Source organism: Thalassophryne amazonica, chromosome 15, assembly GCF_902500255.1.
Source record: "Thalassophryne amazonica chromosome 15, fThaAma1.1, whole genome shotgun sequence".
Classification (NCBI taxonomy): Eukaryota; Metazoa; Chordata; class Actinopteri; order Batrachoidiformes; family Batrachoididae; genus Thalassophryne; species Thalassophryne amazonica.
In genome coordinates this window covers 57,363,017-57,374,909 of record NC_047117.1, presented here as the reverse complement: position 1 = coordinate 57,374,909, position 11,893 = coordinate 57,363,017, and the positions used below count along the sequence as shown (strand labels likewise).

At 39.9% G+C, this 11,893-nt stretch overlaps 1 protein-coding gene across 1 annotated transcript; it reads right to left on the bottom strand.

The window, feature by feature from the left end:
- Positions 1 to 1,586: 1,586 nt before the first annotated feature.
- Positions 1,587 to 10,819, bottom strand: LOC117527046 (beta-2-glycoprotein 1-like). Its single transcript, XM_034189192.1, has 8 exons — positions 10,712 to 10,819; positions 10,298 to 10,477; positions 9,071 to 9,161; positions 8,904 to 8,980; positions 7,880 to 8,065; positions 5,336 to 5,515; positions 2,067 to 2,264; positions 1,587 to 1,881 (listed from the first exon to the last, which is right to left on the bottom strand). The coding sequence occupies exons 1-8, from the start codon at positions 10,779 to 10,781 to the stop codon at positions 1,784 to 1,786; spliced, it is 1,080 nt and encodes a 359-aa protein (XP_034045083.1). The 5' UTR covers positions 10,782 to 10,819; the 3' UTR covers positions 1,587 to 1,783.
- Between the last annotated feature and the right edge of the window lie 1,074 nt (positions 10,820 to 11,893).

Sequence of the window (11,893 nt, the reverse complement as noted above, 5' to 3'; positions counted from 1 at the left end):
ACAAACAGGCTGGAGTAGAGCAATAATTATATGTGTAAAATGGCTAAGTGACATAATTTTCGTATATCTTGAACAGATAACCGCACACGTGAGAGAACACATGAACTGAAATAACAAACAGATTATTATATAACAGGAAATTTATCGATTAAAAACTTAAATCTAACATAGGTCCAGCTGTAACATCAGTCAGTGTCCATACTATAAATCAGGAAGATGCAAACTTCTCGTCATAAAACCTCTGAGCTCAGGCGAGACGAACGTCAGCACAGTGTCCCGGTACATGACCCGCAGTCGGGCCGGGTACAGCAGATGGAACTTCACATTCTTCTGGTAGAGGGCTCATTTCACACTGTTGAACGTGACCCGTACAGTGGTGACATGCTGACCTGGCCAGTACAGTGCTGACGTCCTGATACACACAGATAGATATATACACACAGATCCTGATATTTTGGCTCGTGATTTCGGGCCCAGCGCAGGACAGCCTCTTTCTGTTGGAATTTGGAAAAGCAGACCAGGAACGTGCGGGGGGATTTCCCGTGGCTGGTCCTGAAGTTTGGGATCCGGTGGGCTCTCTCCAATTCCGGTGGTGTGGGAAAGACGTTGGGTCCCATAATTTGCATCAACAACTCTGACATGAACTTGACTGGATCTTTACCATCCTCGCTGCCTTCAGGAACTTGTATTATGTGGAGGTTGGTTCTCCGTGAGTGGTTCTCAAGATCATCCAGTCTGTCCAGGAGAGAATGGTTTTGGGTTTGAAGCTCAATGATGGTCGATTCTGCTGATGCTAAATGTTCAAAATTGTCCCCAGCTACAGACTCCACAGAGGTAAGGCACTTTTGAAAAGAGTCCATTGTTGTTTTAAGTGAATCCAGTGAGGTCCGTAGTGGTTTAACCGCTTCTTGGATCAAGAATGAGATGGCATCCCGGAATGAGGTCCTCTGTTTTGCAAATTCTACAGACAGTTGGTCCATGGCAATGGGCACAGTAATTGCGGGTTCTTCAGATGTTGAAGCTTTGGTCGATGTCGGTGGGCTGCAAGCTGCAAACAATGCTAGCTTCCCAGCAACGCTTGCGGCCGCAAGTGTAACCGGGGTATGCGCAGTGTTAATCGATTTAAGGTTCTTAGAATTGTTCATTTTTGCAAGATAAACCGATACACAAGTCTCATAAGAAATATTATGTCAATGTTCTGAGAGGAAGATTGCTAAAATAAAAAAGTAGCAGAAAGTGAACCAGGAGCTCTCTGGAGTGCATCCTCTCCCTACATCTGGCAACCAGAAGTCTCAAATAAGTCAAAGTTAACCATCTTTGAACTTGTCCAAGGTCTATGTCCCAAGCATGTTCCTTGTGAATTTGAAGACCCTGGCAGTAATAGGACTGGACTTATGCTGAGCGCAGACAGACAGACAGTTGGACACAAGCAAAGAAAGATCTTCACAATACCTGCTAGCCATATTTTGGCCTCAGGTAAGAAAACAAACAGCTCCCTTTTGTTTTCTCAAAAATGCACTGGATGGCTCCTGTAGGGCACTAAGTACTGGACCGACAAGACCGATTCTCTCTCTCTCTCCCTCACTCTCTTTTTCTATAGACTGAAGACATTTGAGTTTGAGATCAAAGGTTTAATATGAGATGAGATTTAGGATTCCAACTTTTATTTTCTGATGTTCACAGGTCAGTATGTTAAACAAGATAAAACATTAAAGTTTTTTATCAGATTGCCTAAAAACAGGTATAAGTTGACCCCTTTAAAGTATCGTGATTCATGCGGTGCTTAGGCAGTACTTGAAGGACTTGTGGGACTTGTAGCACACATTGTGATTTCTGATGGAAGTGTTGTCGGCCTTAAATTGTACTCCAATTTGCCTGGTTCTAAAAAGAAGCAGAGACAAAGCAAAGAATTATGGGATTTGATGTTAGAGAAGAAACTGGCACATATCACGCAAAATGACACCATCATAAACTGAGCGAATGATGCCGTCTCATTGATGTGTTTCTCCATATGACGTCATAAAGGTGTGCAGTAAATCAGATTTGCTAATATGACATGGGCTCACCCTCAAAGCATTCTGGGATAGGGAGCGTGCCATCATTACAGGTGCTGGCCACGGGGTAGCCACACCTGTCACCTTTGTTCAGGCAGTAGAAGGCGACATGCTCTCCATGGAGGACTCTATTGGGTTTGAGGTCTGCGATCCAGAGCTTCTTGGAGTTGTAGAAAATCCGACCTCTTTTAATTCCCACTGCACAGGGAGCTGGATGACAAACACACAAGGAATTGGAATCACCAATCCTGAATGTGCAAATAAATGCACCATCATGCTAAATCATTTGACTCTACATGGTAATATTATTGCACTATTATTACATCCACCAAGGACATAATAAAATCACTGGCATTCTTTAATTTTTTTTGTCTGTCTTGTCTGTTAGCAAGATTACATCAAAGCTACTGCAAGGATTTTGATGGAATTTTCACCACAGATCGATATTGGGCCAAGGAAGACCCCGTTAAATTTTGAAGGTAATCCAGATCCAGATTCTGGATCAAGTTTCACTTTATATAGGCTTTGAAGGATTACTGTTAGCAGGATTACATCAAAACTACTGCACAGATTCTCACCAAATTTGCACCACAGATACAACCCCTGGCAAAAATTATGGAATCACCGGCCTCGGAGGATGTTCATTCAGTTGTTTAATTTTGTAGAAAAAAAGCAGATCACAGACATGACACAAAACTAAAGTCATTACAAATGGCAACTTTCTGGCTTTAAGAAACACTATACGGTTACTTCTTTAGACCAAGCAGAGGGAAAAAAATATGGAATCACTCAATTCTGAGGAATAAATTATGGAATCACCCTGTAAATTTTCATCCCCAAAACTAACACCTGCATCAAATCAGATCTGCTCGTTAGTCTGCATCTAAAAAGGAGTGATCACACCAAGGAGAGCTGTTGCACCAAGTGGACTGACATGAATCATGGCTCCAACACGAGAGTTGTCAATTGAAACAAAGGAGAAGATTATCAAACTCTTAAAAGAGGGTAAATCATCACGCAATGTTGCAAAAGATGTTGGTTGTTCACAGTTAGCTGTGTCTAAACTTTGGACCAAATACAAACAACATGGGAAGGTTGTTAAAGGCAAACATACTGGTAGACCAAGAAAGACATCAAAGTGTCAAGACAGAAAACTTAAAGCAATATGTCTCAAAAATCGAAAATGCACAACAAAACAAATGAGGAACGAATGGGAGGAAACTGGAGTCAACGTCTGTGACCGAACTGTAAGAAACTGCCTAAAGGAAATGGGATTTACATACAAAAAAGCTAAATGAAAGCCATCATTAACACCTAAACAGAAAAAAACAAGGTTACAATGGGCTAAGGAAAAGCAATCGTGGACTGTGGATGACTGGATGAAAGTCATATTCAGTGATGAATCTCAAATCTGCACTGGGCAAGGTAATGATGCTGGAACTTTTGTTTGGTGCCGTTCCAATGAGATTTATAAAGATGACTGCCTGAAGAGAACATGTAAATTTCCACAGTCATTGATGATATGGGGCTGCATGTCAGGTAAAGGCACTGGGGAGATGGCTGTCATTACATCATCAATAAATGCACAAGTTTACGTTGATATTTTGGACACTTTTCTTATCCCATCAATTGAAAGGATGTTTGGGGATGATGAAATCATTTTTCAAGATGATAATGCATCTTGCCATAGAGCAAAAACTGTGAAAACATTCCTTGCAAAAAGACACATAGGGTCAATGTCATGGCCTGCAAATAGTCCAGATCTTAATCCAATTGAAAATCTTTGGTGGAAGTTGAAGAAAATGGTCCATGACAAGGTTCCAACCTGCAAAGCTGATCTGGCAACAGCAATCAGAGAAAGTTGGAGCCAGATTGATGAAGAGTACTGTTTGTCACTCATTAAGTCCATGCCTCAGAGACTGCAAGCTGTTATAAAAGCCAGAGGTGGTGCAACAAAATACTAGTGATGTGTTGGAGCGTTCTTTTGTTTTTCATGATTCCATAATGTTTTCCTCAGAACTGAGTGATTCCATATTTTTTCCCTCTGCTTGGTCTAAAAAAGTAACCATTACTGACTGCCACAATTTTTTTTTTCTGATTTCTTATAGTGTTTCTTAAAGCCAGAAAGTTGCCATTTGAAATGACTTCAGTTTTGTGTCATGTCTGTGATCTGCTTTTTTTCTGCAAAATTAAACAACTGAATGAACATCCTCTGAGGCCGGTGATTCCATAATTTTTGCCAGGGGTTGTACATATTAGGCCATGGAAAACCCTGTTAAATTTTGGAGGTGATACGGATCTGCATTCTGGATCAAGTTTCACTTTATATGTCAAAACTACTTCATGGATTCTCACAAAAGTTGCACTATAGATACATACAGTATTAGGCCATCGACGACTCCACTGAATTATGGAGGTGATCCAGATCCGGATTCTGGATCATGATTTCATTTTATATAGGCTTTGAAAGATTATGTCAAAACTACTTCATGGATTGGGCAGCACGGTGGCTTAGTGGTTAGCACTGTTGCCTCACAGCGAGAAGGTCATGGGTTCAATCCCGCATGTGGCCTTTCTGTGTGGAGTTTGCATGTTCTCCCTATGTTTGCGTGGGTTTCCTCTGGGTGCTCCGGTTTCCTCCCACATTCAAAAACATGCAGGTTAGGTGGATTGGAATCTTTAAATTGTCCATAGGTGTGCGTGTGGGTGTGTCTGTGTTTGTTTGTCTATATGTGGCCCTGTGACAGACTGGCGTCCTGTCCTGGGTGTACCCCACCTCACGCTCTATGACTGCTCGGATAGGATCCAGCCCCCCGCGACCCTTAATTGGACGAAGCGGTTGAAGATGTGTGTGTGTGTGTGTGTGTGTGTGTGTGTACTTCACGGATTCTCACCACATTTGTACCACAGATAGATATTAGGGCATGGAAGTCTCCACTGAATTTTGGAGGTGAACTGGATCCAGATTCTGACTCAGTATTTCATTTTATAGTCTTTTAAGGATTATGTCAAAAGTACTTTGCAAATTCTCACCAAATTTGCACCACATTTCCATATTAGGGCATGGAAGACTCCACTGAATTTTAGATATGATCCAGAACCAGATTGGCAGATGTCAGAAATCTCAGATTGCTCTTGTTATTATTATTATTATTATGTCTAATTGGAATAATTTTGATTCAGAACCAAATTGTCAGTTGTTGAGATGACTTTGGGCATATGTTCTTGACTGCTTCAGGAAATAGTTTTTTTTTTTTAAATCTGATTTTGTCATGACTTACCCCTGCAGACTGGCTTGGCAGACCAGGTTCCTGTGTTTTCACACTGAATCTGAGGATCACCATCCAGGACGTAGTGTTCATTGCAGGAGTACTTAACCTGATCCTTGTAGCCATGCTCCCTTATGACAGCGAATGTGATGAAGCCGTTTGGTATCCCTGTGGGGATGGGGCAACTCACCACTGGGATGAGCCCAAAACAAAGATGCACATTATGACAATGTATATTCAAATTGTGCACATGTACTGTGTATAAAAACATAGAAACTTATAGAAAGTAAACAAAAAAAGGAAGAAGAAGAACAGGCTGGTCAGTTGAAATCAATTTGATGATCTCTTGATCTAGCCTGTAGGAGAATTTTAGGTGAAGTGTAAATACAGATTTAAGCTGTTAGTTAAACCTGAAACATGCTGTAAATAATACACTTCATAATAAAATATGTATTTGTATATAGTATCATTTAATTTATAAATCATTTTAGTTTAGATGGGCAGCCAGCTCTAGGAAGAGTCCTGGTGGATCCAAACTTCTTCCATTTAAGGATGATGGAGGCCACTGTGCTCATTGGCACCTTCAAAGCTACAGAAATATTTCTGTACCCTTCCCTAGATTTGTGCCTTGAGACAATCCTGTCTCAGAGGTCTACAGATAATTCCTTTGACTTCATGCTTGGTTTATGCTCTGACATGCACTGTCAGCTGTGGGACCTTATATGTAGACAAGTGTATGTCTTTCCAAATCATGCCCAATCAACTGAATTTACCCCAGGTGGACTCAAATTAAGCTGTGGAAACATCTCAACGATGATCAGTGGAAATAGGATGCACCTGAGCTCAATTTTAGCATCATGGCAAAGGCTGTGAATACTTAAGTACACATAATTTCTTAGTTTTATTTTTAATAAATTTGCAAAAATCTCACAAAAACGTTTTTCACATTGTCATTATGGGGTATTGTGTGTAGAATTGTGAGGGAAAAAAAATGAATTTAAGCCATTTTAGAATAAGGCTGTAACATAACAAAATGAAAAACATGAAGCGCTGTGAATACTCCCTGGATGCACTGTGAGATGCAGCTGTTTCAGGTGTGACTGGGGCCTTACATGGAAATTCTTGAATTAATGAAAATGCATTTATATAGTGCTTTCATGGTCAAAGCACTTTTAGGTGCAGCCCAGTCTCACGTTTTTTTTGTTGTTGTTGTTTTTTTTTTGTGCTCCCGTGACGAAATGAGTCAAATTTTCATGACAGTTTTTTTAACTCACTATTCCTAACCCTACTCCTACCCCCAACCCTAACTGTAACCATAACCTAATCTTACTCTTTCCCCTCACCCTAACCATAACCACCCCGACCCCCCCCGCTTCACTTTTAATTTCGTGCAGCCATCACGGAATGAATTAGAATAAATTTATGCTGCTGTGACAAAAATGAGGCGCTTTTTGTCACAATATCATGAACCTATAGATCAGGGGTGGCCAAGTTCAGTCGTCAAAAGCCACCTTCCTGACACTCTTAGTTGTCTCCCTGCTCCAACACACTTGAATCCAATGAAAGACTCGTTAGCAGACGTTTAATGAGCCTTTCATTTGATTCAGGTGTGTTGGAGCAGGGAAACAACTAAGAGTGTCAGGAAGGTGGCTCTGTATAGATTAATGTATATTTCGTGCTGCTGAATCACAACTTGCTGTGATACCAGGTTGTTGGGTGATGCCTCACATTCACCCACCGATGTCAGAGTACTGACATGCAAGGCACTAACTCCACACTGGCAGCAACCTTGAAGACCTTGCCCAGGTGTCCTGACTGATTTTCTGGTCTAACAGGGATTTGAACTAACATCACAAGTCCACCGCTTTAATCACCTGACCATCATCTCCCATCCTAATGGATGCACAAGGACAGACAAGTCCACTTCAGACACCTTATTTGCAGCACTGTTAATGGTAAGATAAAAACTGTTAGCTTTTACAATGTGGTGTTATGTGCAGTCTGCACTCTGACATACATTAGGGACTTATTCTTTTTCTGTTCAGGTCAGAGTGTATTATGGGGAATGTTCGTAATGGTTTTTTTAGTTAAACTGCATGTTGCTCCTTATCCTAACCTGATAAAAATGGGAAAAGAAAACAGAGTTAAATCAAATGATAATCCTGTAGAGAAAATGCAATGCCAATGACTAAACATTTTTTCAGCAGGCATATTATTTTATGTGCATCGAACTTGATAATGTTAAGTAATCTGAATACAATTTAAGATGGTAAAGTGAGTGTATTAACTTGACATATTGTGGTGATCCAACTAATATATTTATTTGAATAAACTCAAACATTTTGTAGTTATTCTATGGAACAGTTTGTTAAAATGTGTTCCACAATTTTACAGATGACCTTATAGTGAAGCATGATGCTTACCTGAGCCTGAGTCTTACAAAAATTACCACAGGCTTTAAACGTGTTGGGATTATACATTCTCTTCGTAGACATACGCACTCTGAAACATATCAGACATCTTTACTGTTGGGAGGTCATGAACAAACTGGCATACCGCGACATACTGGTGGTTCAGTAGTGCTTCCATCAGCCTTGCAGTATCCCCTCTCATAACTGGGTGCCTTGGGAAGGTTACACTCGTATGTCCAGCCTTGTCCGTACATGGTGGTGGTTCCAGTGATTGGCTTATCATGGATGATTCTGCCATCACTGGGAGGTTTAGGTAGGGGGCAGTTCACAGCTAAGAAGAAGGTCAGACATCCAACGGTCACTGTACAAATCCATGTTGATGTTCATGTTCATAATGCAAAACCCCTAGTACATAGCTTTGGTCTTTCTTTTGAAGGTTTAAATCTTTGGTCAGATCAAGAAAAATGTGGGTATTATTAGGGTAAATGGCATTTTGCTATTGTTTTTTAAATACTATTTATGGACACAAACAAGCTTTAAAATATAGAATAATACTGTTCTAATAATAGCTGCTGTTGTTCTTGAAGTTACTTTCATGACAACCAAGATTTTAATACTTTGTCTCTTTTTTTGTAAACCTCTGTTTTTGTATGATCCATTTTTTTTTCCATTATTGATGTCTTTATTTATGCCTTGACCATGTGGTTTCAAACTTTGGCCTTGGGTGTGAAGTTGGTGTGAAGTTTCAGGCTTTGGCTTTGACCATGAGGGTCAAAGACTCAGTCTTGGCCTTGAAGGGTCAAAACCTTGGTCATGGTCTTGAGAGGGTGAAAGTCTTGGCCTGAGCCTTGGCAGGCAAACCTTTGGCCTGGCCCTTGTTGGGTCAAAGCCTTGGCCAAGGGCTTGTGGGATTAAAGTCTTGGGGGGGGGGGGGGGGTCAAGGCTTGGTCAGTGCCTTGAGGGGTCAAATTCTTGGCCTGGGCCTTGCTGGTTTGCCTTGAAGGTTTGGGCTGCATAACAGCCAAAATAGGAATGAGATAAACCTTTGCACATAGAATTTTGTAATTGAATAACAAATATGGCAGCAGTTGAGTCATTTACATTTCCTCAAGCATCTTTATATAATTTGGACATAATTTACACATTTCAACTTTATTTTAAGTCAGTACCTTTGCATAGGGGTGGCGGATGGCTCCATGTGCCGTCCTGCAAACATTGGCTTTTACTGGCTCCTAATATAACATACCTGAAAAGCAGTGATTTACATTAGTCTGACATTGTATTTAGCACACCCTATCATTCTGTTTGGATGTACTTGCTCAGTCAGGTGTGTTACCCTTCATCACAGGTGTAGTTGAGTACACTCTTGAATGGAGCCTCTGTCTTTGCTAAAGGCTGCAGAGGTTTTGGAATCGGGCACATCTTAGCTGCACAAAGACAATGCAGTAATGACAACAATGAACTTAAATTAATTTATTATGCTCTGTTTTCATACTCTAGATAATCATGTACTGTATAATTAGAAGAACAAGATAAAATCATACGGATCGCATACATGAGCAGGTGTTCTTGTTTGTTGCCACATCCAAATAGGCAATGAATGTTTTTCCTGCGACCAAAGGGGATGTTGCAACCACTACTGTAATAATCGTCACTGTTGTAATAATAATGACATTATTATTACAACAATGACCCCCCCACCCCAAAAAAAAAAACAACCCCAGTCTGTATTTATTGACCTTTATTACAATGCTGTATCAAGGAACCACAAACTGTTGCCCGTTATTATAACAGTGGTTCCTTGATGAGGTCTCTACTATAATGGTGATCAATCATCTAAATATTAAAAGCGCACGTGCGTGCGTGATTTTATTTAGTAAGTTCAGTCTAAGTACATAATATAATTGTAAATACATAAAAAATATATATATGAACGACACAAGAAAGTCAACTTATTTCCATTGTGGTCCCTTTTAAAAATCAAATGACAAGATAGATGAAATAATAAAATAATAATAATAATACAGATACTACTACTACTACTAATAATAATAATAATAACAATGTGTGATAACAGAAAACTAAACAATTTATAAAACATTAACACAGTAAATTAACATTAAAAAAATTACATAATTAATAGGAAATATACAAGGGTCGAGTTCTTCTTCTAAAAACTGTTGAGGTCTAAGGGTCTAAAAACATTTTGGAATCACCGGACATTCCAACTCATTATAGAAGGTTGCATAATTTATTAGCACTCTTGAAAAATGTCAGCTACCTGTCTTATAAACACTATCCAATCTGGAGCACATGGATCCCCACTGGCAACACCCCCATGGGCAACACGGCCAAGTTCACGTGTATCTGTGATCCATTTGTTTGGTCAAAGATTACAGGATGAACTCAGTGCTACTTGATACTGATTTGAGGATTTTTTTCTTTTCATTTTGCTCCTTATATGGTACATTATTCTTAATAAAAGTATAGCAATTGAGGCACTTGGTGTACGTCTGAATTATTCTGAGATGCACAATAAATATGCATCAGTATGTAAACTCACGGGAGCATATCAGATCTGATGTTGTCCACTCTCCTGTGGGGGTGCAGGTGATCTTGTGAGCACTTGCAGTGGAAGGCATGTACCCCAGCTCACATGTGAGGGTCACCTCCTCTCCAACCTCATATACTCCTTTTAGGGTTGACTCATTGATGCCATCAAGGAGAAGTGGGCGACTACAGACTGGTTCAAGACCAGAAAATGTTTTAGTACAGGGTAATGTGCAGAACACATGGAATCAAATTAAATCAAACACAAAGCATTTGCAGTGTCATAATAAATATATGATTTAATCCATTACGTAATGTAGCAACAGTACTAATGAATCAGAATGTTGTAAATTAGAAACTCACTTGATTGCACAGCCACACTGATAATCTTGACAAGTACAAATTGAGCAGTTCTATTTTATTTTACCTGTCTTGGAAGTTGCAGTTGCATGCAAAGCTACTTGGCTAAGTAGCACCAAAGCCAAAGTCAGACCCATCTTTCTTGTAATGAGGTCTCCTCAGTGCCCTGGCGCTGCATGGAGATGGTGCCAAAATAAAGGCTAGTGCACAGGGCACAGATTGCCAGCTCCAATCAGATGCTCACGTAAGCGCTGATCGACTGAGCGCAAAGGTCATAACTTGTGCATATTTACTCAGAATTGAAGGGTAACCTTGGTTTGAGTCAGGAATATGCAAACACACAGAAATTAACTTTAATCTCCAGAAACTAAAAACATTAATGCCTCATTCACAGAGTAAAATAATGCAAAAAAGTTTCATGTGGGTGCATTAAGTTTTCCCTTTAGTTTCAGAAAGTCGAGTCAGTGATCAAATCAACCCACAACAGCAGGTCATTTTATTTGAAAACAGAAAGCACATGAGACTTTTAGTCATGTCCAAGCTGCAGTATTTCTACAACCCCTGGCAAAAAATATGGAATCACCGGCCTCGGAGGATGTTCATTCAGATGTTTAATTTTGTAGTAAAAAAGCAGATCTCAGACATGACACAAAACTAAAGTCATTTCAAATGGCAACTTCCTGGCTTTAAGAAACACTATAAGAAATCAAGAAAAAAAATTGTGGCAGTCAGTAATGGTTACTTTTTTAGACCAAGCAGAGGGAAAAAAATATGGACTCACTCAATTCTGAGGAATAAATTATGGAATCACCCTGTAAATTTTCATCCCCAAAACTAACACCTGCATCAAATCAGATCTGCTCATTAGTCTGCATCTAAAAAGGAGTGATCACACCTTGGAGAGCTGTTGCACCAAGTGGACTGACATGAATCATGGCTCCAACACGAGAGATGTCAATTGAAACAAAGGAGAGGATTATCAAACTCTTAAAAGAGGGTAAATCATCACGCAATGTTGCAAAAGATGTTGGTTGTTCACAGTCAGCTGTGTCTAAACTCTGGACCAAATACAAACAACATGGGAAGGTTGTTAAAGGCAAACATACTGGTAGACCAAGGAAGACATCAAAGCGTCAAGACAGAAAACTTAAAGCAATATGTCTCAAAAATCGAAAATGCACAACAAAACAAATGAGGAACTAATGGGAGGAAACTGGAGTCAACGTCTGTGACCGAACTGTAACAAACC